Source organism: Sphaerodactylus townsendi, linkage group LG01 (assembly GCF_021028975.2).
Source record: "Sphaerodactylus townsendi isolate TG3544 linkage group LG01, MPM_Stown_v2.3, whole genome shotgun sequence".
In the NCBI taxonomy this organism is placed as follows: Eukaryota; Metazoa; Chordata; class Lepidosauria; order Squamata; family Sphaerodactylidae; genus Sphaerodactylus; species Sphaerodactylus townsendi.
This window is the reverse complement of record NC_059425.1, coordinates 177217604-177233732: the sequence shown is the minus strand read 5'-3', so window position 1 is coordinate 177233732 and position 16129 is coordinate 177217604. Positions and strand designations below refer to the sequence as shown.

Sequence of the window (16129 nt, the reverse complement as noted above, 5' to 3'; positions counted from 1 at the left end):
CCCCCCCCACCCCCCCCCCCCCCCACCCCCCCCCCCCCCCACCCCCCCCCCCCCCCACCCCCCCCCCCCCCCACCCCCCCCCCCCCCCACCCCCCCCCCCCCCCACCCCCCCCCCCCCCCACCCCCCCCCCCCCCCACCCCCCCCCCCCCCCACCCCCCCCCCCCCCCACCCCCCCCCCCCCCCACCCCCCCCCCCCCCCACCCCCCCCCCCCCCCACCCCCCCCCCCCCCCACCCCCCCCCCCCCCAACCCCCCCCCCGCCCCACCCCCCCCCCAGGCCAATTGGCCATGCTGGTAGGGGCTGATGGGAATTGTAGTTCCTGAACATCTGGAGAGCCGCAGGTTCCCTACCCCTGTTCTAAGTGTTATAAACTTCTCAGCTTCTCTCTCCGATGGATCTGGCTTTGGCCCCAAAATACACTGAAGCTGAAAAAAACATACCTGATAATGGATGAAATCTGTTGAATGACGGTTCTTGTGGACCTGAAAGTCACACACAAATAAAAAAAAGCTACTGGTGACCTGCACATTACACAGTTTCTAGATGTCATCACAAAACCTCAGTGTCGAACAAGAGCTTACGGGCACCCCAGATTTTGCTTGATTTTGCCCTGCCAAGTCTACATTCAGAGAGCAGTTTCAAATGTTGCCTTAACCATGAAAGAATTGTGGCAACCAAACTCAAGGCCCTCCGGGGGAGGCCAGTATATAAATTCAATTAACAACAACAACAATAATATTTTTTTTTTAAGATGACAACCATCAATCGTCCTGACGGCAAGAAAGTCAAATCAAAGGGAGGAGTTCTGGAAAGGAAAGAAAAGCATATTTCCCCCTACGTTTTTTGAATCATTAATTTAGCGCTTTACAGAGCCAGAGCCTAGGAAATGGAAGATATTTGTTCTCTGGTCGCCAGCTGATAGGGCTTAGTCACTGTGCGCCTCCGTTTCTTTTAAGGCGCACATCAAAAGCAGACATTCGTCTCTCTTTATAATAATTTTAACAGTTCAACCGAACACCAACACAGTAGTTCCTTTAGATCAAGAGCTATGTTAAGGAATTCAGACTTGCCCACACCCAAAGCATTTCGTCCTCTGCCTACTTCAAGGCAATCCGTTCAGGAACACCAAACTGCTAATTTCTGCCACAGAAATACTGTGCTTTTATACCACACCGAACAGTTATAGGTTCTCACTTTTGTGGGTTTTCCGGGTTGTGAGGCTGTAGCCTGGCAGTTTTTGCTCCTAATGTTTTGCCTGCATCTGCGGCTGGCATCTTCAGAGATATGTCCCAGCGAGATGTGTCTCTCTGAAGATGCCACCCGCAGATGCAGGGGAAACACTGGGAGCAAAAACTACCAGACTACGGCCACACAACCTGGAAAACCCACAACGGCCAGCTGATTCCGGATGCGAAAGGTTATTCTGGCACAAGGTTCCCCAAAAGAAAGCCCTGCTTATAATAAAGTTGCTAAGACTGTCGAAACAGCGGCTTGGTGCACAAGAATGCTTTCTCATCTAGGATTCTTTCTCTATGCCAAAGAATAAATTGCCACCCGCAGACATCGGAACTGCCTGGAAGAAGACACGAACACCTTCCCAGAGCATTTGAGCTGGTCTGGCAGTGCACGGCGGCAGCATACAGCCAAGCCACGGCTGGTTCTGAGCCCCAGGAGGGGAGGAGCCCTTGTTTCAAAGGGTGCAAAAAAAAATCGGTTCATTTATTTTTTTTTGCACCCTTTGAAACAAGGGCTCCTCCTAGTAGGGGCAGGGGGCATCCCAGAACGGCACCCATTTTCTGAGCACTCTTTATTCAATTCAGGCATGTCATTTAAGGTCGGAACATGAAAAAAAAAACACGTTCGGTGACGCTTTCGCTGCCAAGGAGGGAGAGGTTAAAGTACATCCTGTTTACTTTTTGCCTCAAAAGTGCACATTCTCAACGGCCTGCTTAAGGAAAGCTGCCTGTGCCCACAATGGGGAAGCCCCACGATTCCGGCTTTCTGTTTTATGAGCACCCCCTACCGTTCTTCAAACCTGGAATGAAGCACTGTTTGGCAAATGCTGCCGGGGAGAGGGAGGACGCAGTAAGGAGACGGCAAAAGGAAAGCAAGAGCGCCACCTACCGGGCTTCTTAGGCGTCACCATGCGTGTTGAGGAGTCCGCTTGCCAGCCCTGTTCCAAGACGCCTGAAACAATTTCATACAGCTGGTCAGGATAGTCAGTGTCATGAAGAGCCTCAAATAAGGAAAAGAGTCTCACTCTCGCTCTATTGGCTACTGTGATTCACACAACGGTCACCTCCAGGCTAGACTACTCGAACTTGCTCTACGCGGGCTTACCTTTAGCCATGATCCGGAAATTGAAACTAGTACAGGATGCAGCAGCCAGGCTTCTTACAGAAACATCGAGCAGGGACCGGATCACTCCGGTCCTTTACCGCCTGCACTGGCTGCCGATCGAGTACCGGGTCATGTTTAAAGTATTGGTCTTAACCTTTAAAACCATTCATGGCTTTGGACCTGCATACCTGAGGGACCGCCTCTCCCCATATCGCCCCCTCAGGCCCCTTCGTTCTTCGGAGGAGAACCTGTGGTGGCCCTAAAGCAGTGGTGGCGAACCTTTGGCACTCCAGATGTTATGGACTACAATTCCCATCAGCCCCTGCCAACATGGCCAATTGCTAAAAGTTCGCCACCACGGCCCTAAAGCAATCAGACTGGCCTCCACAAGGGCCCCAACTGGTGGAACAGGCTTCCAAGGGAGATCAAGGCCCAACTGGCCTTGCTGACAGGGGCTGTTGGGAATTGTAGTCCATGAACATCTGGAGCCGCAGGTTGCAGACCCCTGCTCTAGACGGACACACAAGACTCCACCAGCCTCCCTTTCGATCATCTATCACTGTACCTTTCACAGCTTCTTCCACAGGAAGCCCGACGAAGGCTGTGAAATCGTCCACGCTTATTGAAGTGTATGCCTGAGAAACCAGTCCGAACGCTCGCCGCCTGGTTGCGTCTGTTAAAGAGGGACAGCTATGAGAAAAGCCGCAAAGAACACATAAGAAGATATGCTGTGTGCTGACACGCAGGAGGAGTCAAATCCTCATAAGCCTCGAAGCGTATGACAACTATAGAGCATCGCCCCGCTAGGACACCAGAGGAAGAATACTGGTTTGGGGGGCTGCATCCCCAAACCTCTTAACCATCTTTCTCAGCACAGATTCTCCCACCATCAGAAAGGGTGTGAAACCTTGATCCTACACAGAATCTGGGGGAGGGCGGTTTATAAATACAATAAATAATAATAACAACAACAATGATAATGATAATGATGATGATGATGATGATGATGATAATAATAATAATAATAATAATAACGGACGTAAATGCCATGCGAAATTGGTTCCATTACAAGGCAGATCCTGACAAGGAGGGCAGCTTGGCTCTTGAAACCCTTCCTTATATATCCAGGGCTGGTTGCTACTTTGGGGTCAGAAAGGAATTTTCTACCAGGCCAGATTGGTCAGGGAACCTGGAGGCTTTCTGCCATCTTCTGGGGAAAGAGCAGGGGTTCCGGAAAGGGGGGGGGGCAGGTGGTTGTACAGTTCCTATGTTTGTGGGTAACAGTTAAGAGCGGCAGGCTCTGATTTGGAGAACCGGGTTTGTTTCCCCACTCCTCCACATGAAAGGTGACCTTGGCCCAGTCTCAGTTCTCTCAGAACTCTCTCAGCTTCACTTACCTCAAAAGGTGTCTGTTGTGGGGAGAGGGAGGGAAGGAGTTTGTAAGCCACTTTAAGACAGAAAAAATCAGGGTATAACAACCAACTTTTCTTCTGCAACAAGTCCAAAGGACTCATTCCTTCCATGTGCTCCAGTGTGTCAACTAGGTTGGCTGGTTCTCAGGTTGGCTGTTCCTTTATTTAAGGCAGCCCACCCAGTCGAATGCTCTGCCACTGAGCTATACCCCCAGTTTATTCCAGCAGCGCTCAAACTTTTCAAGGCGAAGACATTGGCACAACCTCTGATCTCACCTTGGACCTCCTTCCTTGCATCTTACTGCACTAGAGAGAGCTCAGGGGTCTGCAACCTGCGGCTCTCCAGATGTTCATGGACTACAAATCCCATCAGCCCCTGCCAGCATGGCAAAACCTGATCTAGGTTTCCAAGCGCGGCCCTGCAGATTCCCAGCTGCGCGCCAAACTTAATGTGCGACTTAAGATGGGCGTGATGATGGGTGTGTTTGTCTTCAATCTACACGTGGCTGAAGACCAGCTTAAAATCTCAGGGCCTGCTTCCCCTGATTCTTCTGGACAAATTTCAATCCATATGGCTCAGAGAAGTATGATTAAGTCTTGAAAAATGAGGCTTTTTCCCATTTGAAGAAGACGAAGAGTTGGGATTTATAACGCCCCCCCTGCCCCTTTCTCCCCGTAAGGAGACTCAAAGGGGCTCACAATCTCCTTTCTCCTCCACAAAAAACACCCTGTGAGGTGGGTGGGGCTGTGAGAGCTCCGAAGAACTGCGACTAGCCCAAGGTCACCCAGCTGGCATGTGCTGGAGTGCACAGCCTAATTTAGTTCACCAGATAAGCCTCCACAGCTCAAGTGGCAGAGTGGGGAATCAAACCCGGTTCTCCAGATGAGAGTGCACCTGCTCTCAACCACTACACCATGCATTTGCCCTCCTACAACTGGGTTTGGAGCCAAGGAAACACCTCATCAGACAAAGCGTTGAAGACACAAAACGTTCAGCGGACAGCCTAAGAACACCTGATTTTAGATCCTCAGCTGAAGCCGGTTACATTCTCACCCCAGCACCGTATCTACCATCACTGGAAATCAACAGTTGCAGATGGGTGTTCACTCTGGCTCAGGGGTCTGCAACCTGTGGCTCTCCAATTGGCTATGCCGGCAGGAGCTGATGGGAATTGTAGTCCATGAACATCTGGAAAGCCACAGGTTGCAGACCCCTGCTCTGGCTCAATGCTCAGAACTCCACTCAGCGGATTCAAAAAGATCCCTTATGCTGAAAGATGGCCCATGCCAAACCGAGGAAGAGGAGTCGATGGAGAACGTGTTTTGCTGTACGCATGATCAAAGATTCCCCATCCGATCCTTGAAAAGTTCCCAGACCAGTCAGAGAAAGCAAAGATTGACTGGCTTCTTTCCGACAGGAACCCCCCAAATTTCAAGCCAAGTAGCAAAGTTCCGTCTACTAGTTTATAAAACCTGCAGCTTGCAAGTCTCCAAAGAGGTTTGCTGAAGCCCTGTTTTTAAGTATCTTTTATTGGGGTTGAGTGTTTTTAATTCTCTAATGTTAATATTCTTGCTGCCTGTGGGAACAATTCATCTAGCATGTTATTTATTTATTTATTTTACTTGCTGGCCAAAGACCATAAGAATAAATTTAACTTCAGCATCAACAAGAGAAAGTGCATTTTCCATGTCTTCCCTAAAGAAAAAACACCCTGAAGTGAGGGAGGAGGGTTGCCTCTAGGGGTGGTTAAGAGGCCCATTCAACTTGCTAGGGCTTTTAATAGGGTGCAGGCACGTTTCGTTTTTTGCCATCAAGTTACAGGCAACTTATGGGGACTTGTGGGGTTTTGAAGGCAAGAGACTAACAGAGGTGGTTTGCCATTGCCTGCCTCTGCATAGCGGCCCTGGACTCCCTTGGTGGTCTCCCACCCAAATACTGACTAGTGCTGATCCTGCTTAGCTTCTGAGATCTGATGAGATCAGGTTACAATCAACATTCCCCCTTATGGGTGGGGACAGTGTTGGGGGGGGGGGGGACAGGTGGTTAAGAGCAGGTGCATTCTAATCAGGAGGAACTGTGTTTGATTCCTTGCTCTGCCACTTGAGCTGTGGAGGCTTGTCTGGGGAGTTCAGATTAGCCTGTGCACTCCCACACACGCTAGCTGGGTGACCTTGGGCTAGTCACAGCTTTTCGGAGCTCTTTCAGCCCCACCCACCTCACAGGGTGTTTGTTGTTAGGGGGGAAGGGCAAGGAGATTGTAAGCCCCTTTGAGTCTCCTTACAGGAGAGAAAGGGGGGGATATAAATCCAAACTATTCTTCTCTTCTTCTTATCAGAGGGATGCTGTCTAGGTGACTGAGATGCATTCCTAACTCAATGTAACTGCTTTCAACTATATATCAGTGTTGCTACAAGATATATGTAACCAGCCTGCTTTATGTTACCACTGCCATCTGGGGAATTCTTTCCTTGATCTTTACTTTATGGCTTCAAACACTCTGTAGATAACTAGGCTTCCCCCTGACACCCTGGTCTCATGAGATACGGTGTTGTTTCAGTTGCTCCATGGGGCAGGATGCCAGATGGCTCTCTATCACTATCTGTCACCGACCTTGGAGTGCCTTGTCCCTGCAAACTCTTTCTTTCAAACATCTTGGGGAAAAGGGAGGGGGACTGACAACGGGGATAAAGGGCCAAGTTCGCCAGAACTGGCTTTGGTGCTCTGAGCTTATCAATAAATGCTACTGATCAACAATGCAGAGTCCGTTTATTGGCTTAAGGTCCAAGACCTAACAGCCCCACCCCTTCCCGTTTTGTAGCCACATAAAATAATGTAAACAAAGCTCTGGGAAGACAGCTGTACCTCTCAGTGCCTCCATGATCGGCTGAATTGTCTCAGACCACTGATGTGCACCAATTGTGGTATAAATCCCAGGGAAATCTCTCTGCCAGATTCTCTGCCCTACGGACCAAATTGCCCCAAGTTCTGGATTTGCCTACAAAGAAAAAAAAAGAAGGGAAAAAAATCAAAGCAGATCCATGTACTCCTCTGTGGAAAATTAGAAAGATGGTATATGAATGTATAAAATAGGACTGAAAAGGAAACGGCCCATCCTAGCCCTTACAAACTGACAGTCTCCGATAAAGAAGAGGGACATTGCAGAAAAATTCCAAGTACTACCGATAGTAAATGAACCCTAAGTTCTGCAAACACAAAATGAAAAGTACTAAACCACATTGGACTGCCTCAATGGAGAGAATGCTACCTGTCCAGGGTACTGAAAATTTATTTATTTATTTATTTATTTATTTATTTATTTATTCATTCATTCATTCATTCATTCATTCATTCATTCACTCATTCATTCATTCATTCATTCATTCATTCATGTGTTAAATTTATAGGTCGCCTCATCCCCAAAGGGCTCGAGGCGGCTGACAATATGGCTGTTCTCTAAGACAGCAAATCAATACAACATAAAACTTAAACCCATTAAAAACTTAAGCAGCAGTTACTAACAATAAATATAAATTAAAACAACAGAAGTTGTTTAAAACAGGCGCCCGATCTGAAGGCCAAAAGAAAGGGGGGGGGGGGGGGAATAGGCAGGGCCCAAGATGGAATCAGGGCCCAACCCAGATGGAAAAACAGGCAGCCTCAGTTTCAGTGGGGGGCGGTAGAACCGCAGCCTGCCCCTCCAAAAGCCCGGTGGAATAGCTCCGTCTTACAGGCCCTGCGGAACTCACCAAGGTCCTGCAGGGCCCGGACAGCTGGAGGTAGAGCATTCCACCAGGCAGGGGCCAGAGCCGTAAAGGCGTCTTTTATGTCTGCCTTCAATGCCAGGAAATAATTTTCAATGTGTCATAGTTTTCAGACCATCAAGAAACATTCCCAGTGATTACTGTAATCCTGGGGCCATCAACACTGTGCCTGTGGATACCAGGGTGCCCGCCAAGTGTTTTTAGGACATAGGTGGGGCGAGGTAGGGCTTTTGCCCAGCAAGAACTCGAAATGGCTACTAAAATTTGATTGGCTGTGCAGATTTTAAAAAATGTTTTGCTTTGGCATCCACCGTCACCATAGTGAAGGACTGGCACTGCGTTACCGGAGTTAAGACGTGGCACTCATTTTGTGGCTGATTCCACTTCCTGCAGAAGCCATGTTGTTGCTGTGCCCATCCTGCTGTATCAGAATGGCAAACTTGCCCACAGGCCCAAAATCTACAGTATATTGTCTGTGTTTAGTATGGGTTTCTTGGCATACCGGTGTGGTGTAGTGGTTCAGAGCAGGTGGATTCTAATCCGGAGAACCAGGTGAGAGACCACCTCAAGTTTCAGAGACCACCACTTTGTGCATAATTCCTGCAGTTTATTTGTTGCCCTGGTTTGCCGTGTTTTGAAAATATGCTTGGAAATTTGGTTTCTTCCCAATCCCTAGAATTAAGCACCTAGAAGGTTAAACAAGTGTTTCAAGGGCCACTAAATGTAGAACTACCAAATGTGAAAACTACATACATATTTATACACATTAAAACCATCTAAACTTATAAAGGCCCACAATAGCCTTCCTCATACATACAAAAATCAGTTACAATACACAGAAGGGTTCAATAGGACACTTTTTTGACCCTAATAAACAGAGGCATTTGGGTCAAACAGCCTTCCTCAGTGGTCAAATTCAATGTGATAATGCAGGGTCAAGTTTCCAGACTACAAATAGCAATTATAAAGCTTTTTTAATGACTTGAGACCAATTGTTGTAGAGTTGCTTTAGATTGGTCCCCCCGGTCTTTCACACAGAATCATTTCTTCTTCGAAAGTGTAATACAGTGTGCCAATCATGCCCAATTCTGCTGGACCAAAACCTTATAATGCCTCAGTCATAGGAAATCTTTCTGATCTTCCCAATCCCTGCCATACAAAATAATGGAGATGAGAAGAATGTCATATACCACTCTATGTCTGCACTGAGGAGAAAAACTAGCTATAAATAAATGAAATAATTCCCCAGATATTTTGAAGCTTTGGTGCGTGATGTTACTGTGGGGGTCAGAATGGAATATATATATGTTACTGTGGGGATCAAAATGGAATATACATATGATAAAATAAAGAGCTTGAAAGTAGAACAAAAAGATGCATTCTGCTTTCATTCATGACATCTTCCAGAAAGAAGGCTAAATGGAAAAAGGTGCCCATTCATAATTTATCTATCATTTCCACAAACTGCCCTCCTACGAGAATACTGAAATTTTAACATTTTAGAGTTTGAATTTATATCCTCCTTTTCTCTCCTATAAGAAGCCTGAAAGGGGCTTCCGAACTCTTTTTCTTCCTCTCTCTGCAACAGACATCTTGTGAGGCAGGTGGCGCTGAGAGAGTTCTGAGAGGACTGTGAGTACTAGCCCAAGATCACCCCAGCAGGCTTCAGGTGTAGGAGTAGGGAAACAAACCTGATTCTCCAGATTACATGCTGCTGCTCGTATGGAGGAATGGGAAATCAGACCTGAACCACTACACCGTGCTAACTTTTAGGAAAATATCTTAAAACTATGAAGCTATTAAAAATACAATACAGTGTATTGGATTGTGCCAATCATTCCTGCACATGCAGGACTCACGGGAAAAAAAACCCAACTCCCCTTTTCTGATGTCCTTGGATATCTCTTGTCCCCAGGAGGAATATCGCTGGGGCATTTTAGGCAGCAGCAGTCGCGGGAAGGTGGTAATGTCATGGTCCACTAACAGAAATCCTTCTGGTACCAATAATTTACAGGGAGGTCCACGACAGAATTATATGCTAAGTAATTTCAGCAACAAGGGAACTTCTATTCAGACACCAGCTAACACTTTTAAAGAAGAGACTTTTAGGTAGCAACACTGGATAAGAACAGCATCTCCCCGCATTTCTACACTGTACTTACAGACTTAATAGCAGCAGGGATTCTTTTCCAGAGGTATCGTGCATTATTCCTAATAAAAAATAAAACATCATCTTAAAACATTTGGAGAAATAACTGAAGTCTACTGGAAGTCTATCAGTACAGAAAGAGATGGAGAGAACATCTGGTTAAAGAGGAGAATTCATCCTTACAAAAGGACAATACTTACATATAGACTGCAGATGACAATTCAATAACCAAATCAAAAAAGTTTCCTACCATAACTGTTTTCAAAAGAAAAAGTATGAGACAGAAATGATATAAAGATCACTGGAAGCTAAAATATTTACTGAATGTTGCAGCTTTCATAATTTAGTACAATACTTGCTAGACTTGGTCTTTGTTTCTAATTAAAACTCTCATCAGTGGACTGTGACTAGACCTTCAAGAAGTCTATGTTGCAGTGAATGCAGATTAGCTAAGCAGGAATGACAGAACAGATGTTCACTTGCTGAGGTATCTAAACAGCGTGTAATCCAGGTTTTATAAGGGGGGAGTTGTCCATTTGGCAGGAATTGAAAGCTCCCATAGAGGAAGGCTGAAGACAGAGAGGCTTACAGCGACCTCACACCCCCATGACAATCAACGGGGGGGGGGGGGGCGCCTTCAGAACTTTGGGAAAGACGCATTTTATACAGCCCCATTTTCCCACTTGCACTGGCTCCTGACAACTAGTAGAAAAAGCATAATCTTCCCAGATGTCCTGAGGATAATTTCTGACTCTCGGACTATTCCCCAGCAGCACAGCAGAAAGTATGCCTGAGTACAGTTTAGTGTAAGTGCAAATATATACTATACAGGTGTCTTGCCTGGAATTGCTGTCTCTGTGTCCTGACTTTTTCATGGGTGTGGTGGAGGAATTTGAGGATAATGTTACACACTCTTGATGGACAGTTGTAGTTTAAAGCTCTAAGTGTTTAACTGCAGAGTTGGTGCATACCCTTTAGAGCACAAGATTCATTTCATTCAGATCTCTATCACTCAGGCAGCCTTTCCCCTTCAGTAGGATCTTCTGATTTCACACATATTACTAGAATCACTTCTATTTGTAATAAAAAAAATATTAATAAGAACATAAGAACAAGCCTGCTGGATCAGCCCAGAGTCCATCTAGTCCAGCTACTCGCAGTGGCCCACCAGGTAACTTTGGAAGCTCACATGCAGGATGTGAAAGCAATGGCCTTCTGCTGCTGTTGCTCCTGAGCACCTGGTCTGCTAAGGCATTTGCAATCTCAGATCAAGGAGGGTCAAAATTAGTAGCCATAGATCAACTTCTTCTCCATAAATCTGTCCAAGCCCTTTTTAAAGCCAACAAGGTTAGTGGCCATCACCACCTCCTGTAGCAGTATATTCCAAACACCAATCAAGCGTTGCGTGAAAAAATGTTTCCTTTTATTAGTCCTAATTCTTCCCCCCAGCATTTTCAATGGATGCCCCCTGATTCTAGTACTGTGAGAAAGAGAGAAAAATGTCTCTCTGTCAACATTTTCTACCCCATGCATAATTTTATAGACTTCAATCATATCCCCCCTCAGATGTCTGCTCTCCAAACTAAAGAGTCCCAAACGCTGCAGCCTCTCCTCATAAGGAAGGTGCTCCAAATATTAAAGCTAAAATAATAAAAAGCAAACAAAGGCTAACAAGCACCCATCCTGATTGTCAGACATATTGAAACGAATCCTTACTTACATGTCATTATGTAAAAGGTACAATGCCAGGAGCTGGGCATAGACAGGTGGCGTTGCTATCCCGCCTGGAGCCTGGGATGGGATGAAATCAAGGGCATTCGTTTATATTCTGCTGAAATCAAGGGCATGCGTTTATATTCTGCTTCTACACAGAACCGAGAATCCCGCGTTGGCTGACACTGACACACATACAAACTCACTCACACTCAAATCCATGCATCCTGGCTCCCCGGGCTCCACATTCCCTCATTTGGATGGCTTATGTCTCGCCCAGCTGACTACGTTGCAGAGGAAGAGCAGCCCTTAGGGCACAGGTGTCAAATTCGCGGCCTTCCAGATGTTATGAACTACAGTTCCCATCATCCCTTGCCAGGATGATGCTGGCAGGGGATGATGGGAACTGCAGTCCACAACATCTGGAGGGCCGCGAGTTTGACACCTATGCGGTAGGGAGACAGTCAACAGAGACGCATGTCGGGCCCATGCACACGTTCACGCGTCTGCTCCGCAGGTACCTTCCCCTTCCCTCCGCCCCTGCAGCACCTCCAGCTCCTGCGTCTCGCACTGCTCCAGCAGCTTCCGGTGGGCGATGGCGCTGCTCCCCGCCGCCATCACGGCCACCGGCATCTTCGCCCGGCTCTCGCCTCCCCGAGCTGGGGGCTCCGGCACCGATTTCCGGCGCGCGGGTGACGCACTTCCGGCTCTCCGGCACGGCTGAGCCATAGAGTGGGACGCTCCCTGAGGGACGGTGGCGAACTGCATGCGAGGATGCGTTGCCTTCGCCTCCCCTACCCCTACAGTTTTGTCCAGAGGCATCTGCAGCGCTGAGAATTTCCGCCCTGAGCCTTCTCCCCCGTTTGGGAATGTTTAATCCATTGTTTCCAAGTTTTCCATTGTCTTCAAGCTTTAAATTTTAAGTGATGTAACTTGTGTTTATGTAGAAATTGTGAGTTGTTATATTTATTTGATGGAAGCCGCCCTGAGGTTAAAAAGGGAAGGGCGACATAGAAAGCTAATAAAACAAACAAAAACAAACATAAAATACAAAACAACGCTAAATTTCTTGAAGTCAAACTGCATGATTTTATTTTATTAAGACTTTATAAAACTTAGAATTAAAATAATCACAATTACAGTTAATAACAGTTGATTTAGTCAATTATCCATAATAAAAATTAATTTTCATTCTTAATCATATATAATTGGCTTCCGTCTCATTACCAGAAAATTCTTTATCCTTAATTACATTTTGTAACAAAAAAGTTTATCATAATAAAGAGAAATCAAATTGTTATGCTATTCTTAAGCTAACTTCTTTATCGAATCTTATATAACCAAAACTGTCGTTCCGCTTAACTAGCAGAATTTAATCTTACAGTCGTACTTATTTACTGATTTATTAACATATCAACTTACATCTTACTAAATAATTTTCTAATTGCCAATTTGTAGAATTTGGTAGCTATGAAGCAGTATGCTAATGTGAGCAACCCTAGAGATTACCATCTACAGCCTCCACAGCAAATAATGGGAAGGGTGTTCAACTCTGCCCCACCAGTTGTTCATGGACTACAGTTCCCATCAGGTCCTGCCAGCATGGTCAATTGATCCCTTTAAAGCATGGGTGTCCAACTCTGGACCTCCAGATGTTCACAGACTACAATGGACTACAATTTCTCTTAGCCCCTGCCAGCATGGTCATTTGGCCAATGCAGGCAGGGACTGATGGAAATTGTAGTTCATGAACGTCTGGAGGGCCAGAGTTGGACACCCCCTTTTTAAAGGGGCCAAATTAGCCTGGATGGCGAGGATGTAACAGAGGAACTACAATCGTGACAAATGAGGCTCGGTGTAAGCAATGCCCACTGGAGCCAGAAACCCCAAACTTGGAAACATACTCCAAAGGGTCTTTATTGGCAGTGACAAATCAGGAAAGAGAAATTGAGATGACGAATAGCCTGATGAAAAGTCCACTCCACTTGGAACAGAGGAGAAAAGGCAGCCCCATAATGCGAATTATTAGAAAATGAACTGAAAACAAAATGGCCTGTATTTTAATATTTGGGCATAGTGCTGCCTGCCACATTTAGAATTTTGCCTAAAATTCTGAACATCTACTATAATAAGAATATTGCCCCAGAGGCATAGCTCCAAGGGGGCGTGGGTGTGCGCAACACACCGGGCATGCCGCTGCGGGGGTGTGGTGAGGGCATTCCAGGGGCGTGGTGTGGCGTTTTGGGGAGAGGCGGGGGCGGGGCGGAGGACGCACCAGTGCATTGGGTGCAGAGGTGGGATTCAACCAGTTCTCACCACTTCTCTAGAAGTGGTTACTAATTTTTTCTGAGTGCCAAGAAGGGGTTACTAAAGCAACCTCCCAGCCCAATAGGGACTGGAGGTGCGTGTGTGTGGCAACGCCACTGTTTGAATCCCACCTCCATCAGAACCTGTTATTAAATTTTTTGGATCCCACCACTGGTTGGGTGCTTTCCCCCCTTGCTCCGTCCCTGTGTTGTACTGCTCGCATGGCTTCAGCTAGCTTGATCTTGTAAGATCTTGCAAGTGAAGCAGGATTGGTCCTTATTGGTACTTGCATGGGAGTCCACCAAGGAAGGCCAGGGTCCCTACTAGGGGCTGGCAATGGCAAACCACCTCTGGTGGTCTCTCGTCTTGAAAACCCTACAAGGTCGCTCTGAGATGGTTGTGACTTGACATCATTTTCCACAAACAGAAAGTGCATCCAAACTGATTGGTGAGACACAACACCATCTCCACAAGAAAACCTGGAGAGTTTGGTGCTGTTTTTGGTTTAGATTTTTTAAATGGCTGGAGGAAGAAGAAGAAGAATTTTGGATTTATACCCCCCCCCCTTTCTCTCCTGCAGGAGACTCAAAGAGGCTGACAATCTCCTTGCCCTTCCCCCCTCACAACAAACACTCTGTGAGGTAAGTGGGGCTGAGAGAGCTCCGGAAAGCTGTGACTAGCCCAAGGTCACCCAGCTGGCGTGTGTGGGAGTGCACAGGCTAATCTGAATTCCCCAGATAAGCCTCCACAGCTCAGGTGGCAGAGCTGGGAGTCAAACCCGGTTCCTTCAGATCAGAGTGCACCTGCTCTTAGCCACTACGCCACTGCTGCTAGGAAGAGCATGCTAGGAGCTTATAAAGTTATGTGTTACCACTTTATAAAATAAATCACCTTCATTAGAAAATGTAGTTGTCCAGTAACAGAATTTGTGTAAAAACAAAGCATTTGCTGAAAAGAAAAAATTAAGACTTTTCGAAAGCAAACTGGTCAAAGTTAGATAGTTAAACCCAGTTTTAAAAGTAAACAAAAATCAGGTGTTCCTCACTCCAGAAGAGACTGTAGATGGCACGCATAAAATATATTGGGTAATTCTTTTAAGATTAAAGAATCGTGTTCCTTTTTCAACAGACTGCACATAACATCTGATGATTGTTATAGGTAATGATGTGGGGGGGGGGGTGAGAGGTTGCTCTTGGCAGCTGGCTCGTAGAAAAGAAAATCCAACAACAATTTGTGGATGTTTGGGAATAACAAATAGGGCACCATGTCACAATATATGTTTAACAGACTATTAAACATTATGTGTAGATATGATTACTGTGTGCTATTAATGGAGCAGAACTCCCAAGAAGTGGCATGTTAATACCAGTGGTGGGATCCAAAAATTTTAGTAACAGGTTCCCATGGTGGTGGGATTCAAACTGTGGCGTAGCGCCAATAGGGCTGGCCAGGGCACGACTGGGGTGTGGCTGGGCATTCCTGGGGCGGGGCGTTCCTGGGCGGAGCTGTGGCAAGGACGCAGCCGCTGCGCCAGTCCTTGGGTGGGAAATGAATGCTCGCAGGCCCAGGCTGCCACGCACGCCGGTGCACCTCCTGCCAGACTGCTTCAAGTTCTGCGTGCTACTGCTGAAAGGAGGGGCGTAACTAAGGCAAAAATCATGTGGCAAAATCACCAATTAGTAACCCCCTCTCGGCACACACAAATAATTAGTAATCTACTCTCGGGAACCTGTGAGAACCTGCTGGATCCCACCTCTGGTTAATACCCTAAATCAGGGGTAGGGAACCTGCGGCTCTCCAGATGTTCAGGAACTACAATTCCCATGGCCACGCTGATAGAGGCTGATGGGAATTGTAGTTCCTGAACATCTGGAGAGCCGCAGGTTCCCTACCCCTGCCCTAAATAAACAAAATATATTAGTGGATTTTGAACTATTAGTAAACAGTAATAGCCATTAAGCCTCTCCTTAGATAGTGAGTCTTCCCCACCCCAAAAACTGTTGCCAGCCTCCTACTGGCAACCCTAAAAAGCAAGTTTCCGAAATATGCGTAGGCCTTCAGCTAAAAGAAAATCTGAATTACTGACAAATTTCTGTCATGCCTACAGGAGGAATGAAGAACTTTTCCCATTCCTGCTTTTCCCCTTCTGTCCAGGCGATGGAGCTATTGCACTGCCAACTTTGGCCAACCAACTTTGGGAACTGAGGAAGCTGATCTGTGGTTGTCTTCCAGTGTTCTAAGAATATACATCCAGAAAATTCTTTTTGTCACAAAATCAAGACAGTTTGTCCTGAGAAACTTTGCGATGAGGAGCCCCCCTGTAAAAACCTGAGTCTGATTAAATTTCAGAGAAATGGCAATGACATGTGCCAGTGAAATCAATAGGGGTGTGGGTCACTGTGTGATTAAATGGCCATGTGAGAGAAGTGGGAATGGACATGTGCG

At 46.6% G+C, this 16129-nt stretch overlaps 1 protein-coding gene across 1 annotated transcript; it reads right to left on the bottom strand.

Annotated features, from left to right (window-relative positions):
* Positions 1-376: 376 nt before the first annotated feature.
* On the bottom strand, positions 377-12083 carry COPS8 (COP9 signalosome subunit 8). The gene is made up of 7 exons (XM_048506250.1): positions 11927-12083; positions 11385-11455; positions 9678-9726; positions 6617-6749; positions 2907-3014; positions 2126-2188; positions 377-483 (listed from the first exon to the last, which is right to left on the bottom strand). The coding sequence occupies exons 1-7, from the start codon at positions 12008-12010 to the stop codon at positions 377-379; spliced, it is 615 nt and encodes a 204-aa protein (XP_048362207.1). The 5' UTR covers positions 12011-12083.
* Between the last annotated feature and the right edge of the window lie 4046 nt (positions 12084-16129).

What these genes read in the sequence shown, in the direction of transcription:
- COPS8 (XM_048506250.1), bottom strand. Translation starts at nt 12,010, where the DNA reads ATGCCGGTGGCCGTGATGGCGGCGGGGAGCAGCGCCATCGCCCACCGG. An exon ending in GCGAGACGCAGGAGCTGGAG is followed by an intron (nt 11,456 to 11,926) that starts GTGCTGCAGGGG and finishes ATCCCATCCCAG; the next exon opens with GCTCCAGGCGGGATAGCAAC. An exon ending in GGTGACGCCTAAGAAGCCCG is followed by an intron (nt 484 to 2,125) that starts GTAGGTGGCGCT and finishes TGTGACTTTCAG; the next exon opens with GTCCACAAGAACCGTCATTC.